Source organism: Patiria miniata, unplaced genomic scaffold, assembly GCF_015706575.1.
Source record: "Patiria miniata isolate m_02_andy unplaced genomic scaffold, ASM1570657v1 HiC_scaffold_20, whole genome shotgun sequence".
NCBI lineage: Eukaryota > Metazoa > Echinodermata > Asteroidea > Valvatida > Asterinidae > Patiria > Patiria miniata.
This window is the reverse complement of record NW_024037059.1, coordinates 34,488,427-34,497,735: the sequence shown is the minus strand read 5'-3', so window position 1 is coordinate 34,497,735 and position 9,309 is coordinate 34,488,427. Positions and strand designations below refer to the sequence as shown.

Below are 9,309 nucleotides of genomic sequence, written 5' to 3'. Positions count from 1 at the left end.
CTGTCGCGGTGGTGCTATTCTCTTTCATGGTAATAGCCTCTCTTTCGGAACGTGCGTTTCTCTCTTTCAAGGGGGAAAGTCGTTTTTCACAGTGGTGCATTTCTCTCTAAATGTGATTCACTCGCGGCCGCGACATAATAACTCGCGGCTGAGAGATAACTAAGTCGCGGCCGTGAGTTGGTGAGTAGCGGCCGCGAGATAAATAGTCGCGGCCGCAAGTTAATCACACTCAGAGAGAAATACACCCCTATGAAAAATGGACTTGCCCCGTGTAAGAGAGAGACACACGTTCTGAAAGAGAGGGGCTAGCTACTACCATGAAAAAGAAACGTACCACCGCGAAAGTGGAACGCACCGCTGTGAAAGAGATAGACGTTTCTGGATTTAACAGGCCTCCGTAAAATAACACTTGTATAGTCACGTACATAATCACGACAACCTTCTCGACTGCAGAATATTTATAAAGGTGTCCCGGTTCCAGAAAGTCATTCCATTGTTCATCATTCATCTACGTCAACGATCTTCAGTTCTAACAACAAACTGCAGTCAGTAAGTGATCTTTTTAATTCATTATTGAGTGATCGCATATTACTTTGACGTCATGATTACGTCATCAGATAACAAATTATAAGCGATATTTGTTCAGAATACGAACAATGAACAAAATATGAACAAAATATGCGATCATGTTCATGTGATCTGATGAAACGTCATTAGGGAACCATTTTTGATTACTGACATCAAAGTCGTCTGATCTCTCTTCTGGGACTACCAACAGGACAACAGGACATATGGTTCCACAATAATGGCTGATTTTTTAATGCTTTCTTTGTTCCGACTGTTCTGACAAAATATTCACAACTGGGCTATGTCCAATGAAATAGTTTTCTGCCGATCACTGTGCGTTTGTAATTCAACAAACGCATATCTCTAGTTGTTTTTGTATTATGTTTCTGATTATAGCAGGCCATGAATACCATAGTAACACCATGATGCGTGAGATTTGTGACATTCATGGGCCTATACAGTTTATAGTTGTATTGTAGTACTCGTACTCGTACTCGAGTAGATTTTTGGTATTCGTACTCGTATGTACTCGTACTCATCAGAAAAAAAATACCTGTACTCGTACTCGTACTCGTGTTCATGACAATTGTTCTCCCGCGAGAATTACAAAAAGAGCTATATGCATAAAAAAGAAACAGCTTCCTACTGTTTGGGAGGTTTTTGCATTTGCTAACTGCCTAGTTTGATTGCACAGAGCCATTGAAAGCACGTGACATATTGAAATGTGTTCCTTGTGGAAAAAACTCATATTTTGTACTTGTACTTGTACTCGAGTACATTGGTACTCGTACTCGTACTCATGTAAATGTACTCTACTACACACTGGCATATAGGCCTGCACCAATGCATTTAGACCGAAAACCCTTGTGGCCGGGATGAAGGTATGCACGTATAAGCAAATGCAAGTTTTCGATGCAGGAAATACAAGCATTATTGCGTGGGAGTAGGAATTCAAACGTTTTGGTCGCTTGTGTCAAATAGTGAAATCGCTTTCTAAAGAACTTAGGAAATCTAGAATTAAATCAGTAACCATACCCAGCTAAACGGGTGAAAAGAGAGGCAAACAAGAAGAATATTAGGCAAAAAAGTCTCCGGTTTCTGGTTTGCGCGCGCCGTAGCCATGCGCGTCGCCAATATTTTTTTCAATGTAAGATAATGTCTCAAAACCGCCAAACTCACTGGTTTTTTTTCAATGTAAGATAATGTCTCAAAACCGCCAAACTCACTGGTTTGACTGGAAGCCTGCTGCCAAACAATTCTAACGTGTTTTTAGATGGGGTTGCTCTCGAATATAAGCTTTATGTGGCCTCTCTGGGCTACCATATATGTTGTACTAAATTAAGTTGGGCACCATTTGCAGACGGTGTTGTCATTTTGTGATTGTGCGTCTGAAAGCCAGACTGGGGGAGCGATCTTATGGTCATGTATCTGTAACCTGTAAACGCTTTTTAATCAGCGCTACATGTAAGGGAGCAGATTAATGACCAGCGTGGCAGGACATGAACGATGTCGCTGTCGCTGTATGGTCGGAGGTTACCGTTTTCATAGATGTTTGTCTTGACTATCCAAATTTCCCAAAGAATGTTTGTGTCGGTCGAGATCGTAAGTAGCTGCAGAATTCTGACCTCACTGAGGTCACCTCAAGCTCCACTCTGAATGATATTTTTAAAGAGTTTTAAGGGGATCGAAGCGTCATCTGCAACATCAGCCGACATTTGAAAGGGAAAAAAAAGGGGGGAAACGTCGCCGCACCACTTTGGGGGCAAGCTCCATACCAGAAACCGGAGACCAGTTTTTTTTTTTGCCTCATGGTGAAAATTTACCGTACGTTGTCGTCTTCACTGCATGCGGATTTTACGAAGTGTAGCGGGGACACGACTATTGTCATGACCGTATTAAATAACTCTCCGCGCTAGGATAACAAGCAGACTTGTACGACTCGTGACTCGGACTCAGACTTGGACTTGGATTCGACCTGCCTGACTCAGGACTCAAACAAACTTACGAGAAATCACTTATTTTTGTCAACAATATAATAACAAACTATTTTGGAGACGATTCTCTCCTGAGCAACCGATACCGTCAGTGTTGTGCAGAAAAGAAACGCATCTTAGTACTGTACATACACAACGCGTGCATGCGGCTGGTTTGTTTCTGATTATTATATTCATTTCAGAATTGAATGTATCGAAACATGTGCCCCACCGTCCACACTTGATATTGCGTAAATGCAACATTGATAGCGTTCGGCACCAGATTATTCCTTTCCAGACACTGGTGCCTTGCCGTATTTGACATGTTATGCATGTAGTTCCGGTTCATTATTAGAGAACAGCTCTGAAAAATGGAAAAACATTTACACTGTTAGGTTTCGACAGTACCTCACATTTTACATTTCCAATATATATTTTATGATGACTCGTGACTCGGACTCGGACTCCACCTTAGTGACTCGTGACTCGAACTCGGACTCCACCTGCATGACTCAGGACTTGGACTCCGACTCGATGTTTGGTGACTCGAAAACCAGTCTGATCAAAAGTCATCGCATTGAGAACACTGATATAATCGCAGCGAAAAAAAATATCCGTGGAAGGTCCTTGAAGAAAGCACGGAATATCAGATTTTGTTCTTGCCTCCGTAACAAAACAATGCAGCATTATTCAATTTTCCGTTTGTCCCTCTGCTTTGACTGCATTTCTTTTTACTTCCATTGATTCGGGAGGTTTTTCATTCGATACAGAGCTAAAATCCCAAATATGCGTGTTCCCTTTGCTACGGCACTGTTGGTGCTTCTTCCTTTGAGTGTTTGCATGTGCGCATGCGCGAATAATTGGAAAATCTTACCGAACTTGTGTGTTTGCGGTTGTTGTGGGGGCTGAACTAATTGTTAGGCTCTTGTTGAAGCAACACTTTTTAACTCGTGGGGAAAAGGAAGAAATGATATCCATTTTTTTAATGTTTGAAAACTCATTAAAAAAAATTCAACGTTTTGAAAATCTTACAGATGCATCGTCGACCAAAATGCTTCTCAGTGAAAAGCGCCATCCATTACCCCTTTACTGCCTTGAAAAAAGTGATGTTAGCATTTTTATTGGGTTGCATGGATATAAAGTGCAATAAAAAGGACACCGACCAGGCGTATTACATGTAGTTATAACAAGTTGTGTAATGTTATTTCAATTTCAGACGATTAGCACAAATATGAAGGTGTACGCCATTCTGACTTTTCTTGCGTGTGCTGGATGTGTCTTCCAGTCTACCATTGCTGCTCAAAGTAGGACTAACTTTTAAACTTCAACTTGAGAGACAATTATTATTCGATGCATATTAAAGAGTTATAATGACGTCACTTGGGTCAATACCCAGTTCGAGTCTGGAGTCCCTGTCTTGATTAGTCTTGGCTCGATACTGAATTTGATTTATGCTCGTCTACGTACAGTCGGTCTCTAACGCGCCCTGGGCGTAGGCAAGCACAGCCAAACGACATCAAAGGTAGAGGGCACTATCGACGAGACGAACCAAATTTGGTTCGTCCGTCGATGGCGTGGGAAAAGGGTTTCCTTCTACAAGATGAAACAAACTAATGTCACATTTTCTTGGTTAGCTTCGGTTGCGATATTTTCTTCAGAAAGAATTTCTAGCGTCCCTTCTTTAAGCCACGCCTTACAATCTCATTCTTGTTTTTGTCATTTATGTCAAGTTCCACTTTGCCATTTCAGACCCGGCTTGCCTGGACCCAATCATAACAGGCCCTTGCATGGCTTACTTTCCAAGTTTCGGTTATAATCAAGACACACACTCGTGCGAAAGCTTCATCTACGGGGGTTGCTGGGGCAACGCCAACCGTTTTCAAACCATGGAGGCTTGTAGGACTAGCTGCGAAGGTATTTATAATAAATAGATTTTTGGTGGTGGGGAAATGGTTTTTTGGTTTGAAAGTGTGGCCCGTGTAAATGTCATCGGGCGGGGCCCGAATTATTTTTTCCCAAACAACATCCGCATTACATGGTTGTTGAGCGCCATCTACGATACTTTTATGATACGTACGCAGGTATATATTACCATGAATTTCCAGGATTTGTCGAGCAAATGACCTTGCAAGGTTTCAGAATCATGACGTCATCAGACTAGGAGTTATTTAAGGGAGAATTTTAAAATGATCAGAATTCCTTTTTTATACTCAAATTCATCATTTTATCCGTGTCTAATGACATTTTATCGAAGCACAAGTATGATATCCGGTACAATGTCGACTTTGGGCTTTCAAATTGTTGTGAGGTCATCGAAGTGGAGGTTAGGTGCTACTTATACATGCACTAAATCAATATGTACTTTTTACACTGAAACTGATGACGTCATCAAACAGGAATTAAGGTGTACGTGTAAATAAAATGTATACTAAAATTTATAAAACCCCAAATGCACTTTATTTTCAAAATAAAAGAAATCGTTTTACTGATCCTTTTTCTGTAACATATTCACGACTTCAATGACTGGACAAAGATCCGTGAAATAGATGCGAGCCCAATCACTGCGTTTGAATTGTATCGAACCTAAAAGGATGCATTTTATATTCAAATTAAAAGATATGGTTCCACGAAAATGGCTGGTTTTTTAATGCTTTCTTTGTTCGACTGTTCTGACAAAATATTCACAACTGGGCAATGTCCAATGAAATAGTTTGTAATTCAATCACTGTGCGTTTGTAATTCAACTAACGCGTATCTCTAGTTGTTTTGTATTATGTTGTTGGTTATAGCAGGCCATGAATACCATAGTAAACACCATGATGCGTGAGATTTGTGACATGCATGGGCCTATACAAAAGGGTTTCCTTCTACAAGATGAAACAAACTAATGTCACTTTTTCTTGGTTAGCTTCGGTTGCGATATTTTCTTCAGAAAGAATTTCTAGCGTCCCTTCTTTAAGCCACGCTTTACAATCTGATTCTTGTTTTTGTCATTTATGTCAAGTTCCACTTTGCCATTTCAGACCCGGGTTGCCTGGACCCAATCATAACAGGCCCTTGCATGGCTTACTTTCCAAGTTTCGGTTATAATCAAGACACACACTCGTGCGAAAGCTTCATCTACGGGGGTTGCTTGGGCAACGCCAACCGTTTTGAAACCATGGAGGCTTGTAGGAATAGCTGCGAAGGTATTTAAATAGATTTTTGGTGGTGGGGAAATGTTGGGTTTTTTTGGCCCGTGTAAATGTCATCGGGCGGGGCGCGAATTATTTTTTTCCCAAACAACATCCGCGTTACATGGCTGTTGAGCGCCCTCTACGATACTTTTAATACTTTTAATATAATTATACGCAGGTATATATTACCATGAATTTCCAGGATTTGTTGAGCAGTGCAATAGCTCAGCTGGAAAGGATCGTGATTTTGTACCGCAATTAGGGAAGGACATTGATGCTCTTACCTTCCGTATCCGGCCACTTTTCCGTCCCCTTAATTTTGACAAAAACACGCCCTTCTGAATCTCGCCACGAAGTGGCGCTATTCTTGCTTATTTACAAACACTTTAACCCAAAACAATTACCGAAATAATTTACCAAGATTTTTAACTAAGTCATTTCAACCCAGAAAAATGTGCACATTGAACAAAGATTGGGTTTTTCAAACGCAACTAATGTCACATTTTCTTGGTTAGCTTCGGTTGCGATATTTTCTTCAGAAAGATTTTCTAGCGTCCCTTCTTTAAGCCACGCCTTACAATCTGATTCTTGTTTTTGTCATTTATGTCAAGTTCCACTTTGCCATTTCAGACCCGGGTTGCCTGGACCCAATCATAACAGGCCCTTGCATGGCTTACTTTCCAAGTTTCGGTTATAATCAAGACACACAATCGTGCGAAAGCTTCATCTACGGGGGTTGCTTGGGCAACGCCAACCGTTTTGAAACCATGGAGGCTTGTAGGAATAGCTGCGAAGGTATTTAAATAGATTTTTGGTGGTGGGGAAATTTTGGGTTTTTTTGGCCCGTGTAAATGTCATCGGGCGGGGCGCGAATTATTTTTTTCCCAAACAACATCCGCGTTACATGGCTGTTGAGCGCCCTCTACGATACTTTTAATACTTTTAATATAATTATACGCAGGTATATATTACCATGCATTTCCAGGATTTGTTGAGCAGTGCAATAGCTCAGCTGGAAAGGATCGTGATTTTGTACCGCAATTAGGGAAGGACATTGATGCTCTTACCTTCCGTATCCGGCCACTTTTCCGTCCCCTTAATTTTGACAAAAACACGCCCTTCTGAATCTCGCCACGAAGTGGCGCTATTCTTGCTTATTTACAAACACTTTAACCCAAAACAATTACCGAAATAATTTACCAAGATTTTTAACTAAGTCATTTCAACCCAAAAAAATGTGCACATTGAACAAAGATTGGGTTTTTCAAACGCAACTAATGTCACATTTTCTTGGTTAGCTTCGGTTGCGATATTTTCTTCAGAAAGATTTTCTAGCGTCCCTTCTTTAAGCCACGCCTTACAATCTGATTCTTGTTTTTGTCATTTATGTCAAGTTCCACTTTGCCATTTCAGATCCGGGTTGCCTGGACCCAATCATAACAGGCCCTTGCATGGCTTACTTTCCAAGTTTCGGTTATAATCAAGACACACACTCGTGCGAAAGCTTCATCTACGGGGGTTGCTGGGGCAACGGCAACCGTTTTGAAACCATGGAGGCTTGTAGGACTAGCTGCGAAGGTATTTAAATAGATTTTTGGTCGTGGGGAAATGGTTTTTTTGGTTTGAAAGGGTGGCCCGTGTAAATGTCATCGGGCGGGGCGCGAATTATTTTTTCCCAAACAATAAGGTAGGACTAACTTTTAAACTTCAACTTGAGAGACAATTATTATTCGATGCATATTAAAGAGTTGTAATGACGTCACTTGGGTCAATACCCAGTTCGAGTCTGGAGTCCCTGTCTTGATTAGTCTTGGCTCAATACTGAATTTGATTTATGCTCGTCTACGTACAGTCGATCTCTAGCGCGCCCTGGGCGTAGGCAAGCACAGCCAAACGACATCAAAGGTAGAGGGCACTATCGACGAGACGAACCAAAATTAGGTTCGTCCGTCGATGGCGTGGGAAAAGGGTTTCCTTCTACAAGATGAAACAAACTAATATCACATTTTCTTGGTTAGCTTCGGTTGCGATATTTTCTTCAGAAGGATTTTCTAGCGTCCCTTCTTTAAGCCACGCCTTACAATCTGATTCTTGTTTTTGTCATTTATGTCAAGTTCCACTTTGCCATTTCAGACTCGGCTTGCCTGGACCCAATCATAACAGGCCCTTGCATGGCTTACTTTCCAAGTTTCGGTTATAATCAAGACACACAATCGTGCGAACGCTTCATCTACGGGGGTTGCCAGGGCAACGGCAACCGTTTTGAAACCATGGAGGCTTGTAGGACTAGCTGCGAAGGTATTTAAATAGATTTTTGGTCGTGGGGAAATGGGTTTTTGGTTTGAAAGGGTGGCCCGTGTAAATGTCATCGGGCGGGGCGCGAATTATTTTTTCCCAAACAACATCCGCGTCACATGGCTGTTGAGCGCCCTTTACGATACTTTAATACTTTTAATATATACGCAGGTATATATTACCATGCATTTCCAGGATTTGTCGAGCAGTGCAATAGCTCAGCTGGAAAGGATCGTGATTTTGTACCGCGAGGGAAGGAAATTGATGCTCTCACCTTCCGTATCCGGCCACTTTTCCGTCCCCTTAATTTTGACAAAAACACGCCCTTCTGAATCTCGCCACGAAGTGGCGCTATTCTTGCTTATTTACAAACACTTTAACCCAAAACTATTACCGAAATAATTTACCAAGATTTTTAACTAAGTCATTTCAACCCAGAAAAATGTGCACATTGAACAAAAATTGGGTTATTCAGATTGCTTTAACCCAATAACCCGAATTCCGTTACCCAAAATTTAGCTTAAAATTTAACCCAGGCAAATTTTTAGTGTACAGAAAAAAGTAATTCGCTTGCCAACTGCTAACATACGCCACTGATAGTATTGTCTTTGATATAATTGTAATGAAGGTCTACAAGCAGATACATCTCCATTAATGTTGACTTTTCTTTTGGTTCTTTGCAGATTAACTTCAGCCAGTGAGCTGACGTCTCTCTCATCAGAAAGGACCCTGTGTCCATGTTCAGTATGGTATCATAATGGACTGCTAAGATAGAGAAAGTACATAAAATAAAAATATTCACAGAAGCTAAGTGGAATACCCATTGTTGTGGGTCTATTATCATGATAATGATTTCATTTATTTCTCTCTCTCTCTCTCTCTTATAAGCTTGTTTACGGGAAACGTTATCATGCATGTCATTGTAGTTTAAATGTTATTCCCTCATACATTTGTTTGGGTTTATAGGATACTGGTTATTATTGGTATTGTTCATTCTGCTTTGCATTCAGTTAATATGTTTTCTGTTAAGAGTGTTTACGTGTGGACCCGTGCATCCAGTCGGTCAAATATTGATTGCAGCAGTGGCGTAAATCTGTGCCAGGGACAAGAGGGGTGGGGGATGACTGAAATAAAACTGAGCACGTGATTCAATTCACAGGGTGCCTTTGTTTTATTTATAGATCTCCATAACGAGACCCAATATAGAAAGCGCCCGCTGGACAGGTTGGTCAAAATCTAGAGGTGGTTGTCTTGCATAATTAATCAGTAAATCGGCTCACATACATAGATAACGCCCC

At 41.0% G+C, this 9,309-nt stretch overlaps 1 protein-coding gene across 2 annotated transcripts; it reads left to right on the top strand.

Moving 5' to 3' along the window:
- The first annotated feature begins 248 nt into the window (after positions 1-248).
- LOC119727211 (carboxypeptidase inhibitor SmCI-like) lies at positions 249-9,309 on the top strand. 2 transcript variants are annotated; one of them, XM_038199073.1, is made up of 8 exons: positions 250-549; positions 3,757-3,844; positions 4,290-4,454; positions 5,564-5,728; positions 6,347-6,511; positions 7,130-7,294; positions 7,850-8,014; positions 8,695-9,309. In XM_038199073.1, the coding sequence occupies exons 2-8, from the start codon at positions 3,772-3,774 to the stop codon at positions 8,697-8,699; spliced, it is 903 nt and encodes a 300-aa protein (XP_038055001.1). In that variant the 5' UTR covers positions 250-549; positions 3,757-3,771; the 3' UTR covers positions 8,700-9,309. The 2 variants fall into 2 exon arrangements, with proteins under 2 accessions (XP_038055002.1, XP_038055001.1); XM_038199074.1 differs by lacking the exon at positions 4,290-4,454 and having other exon boundaries at positions 249-549.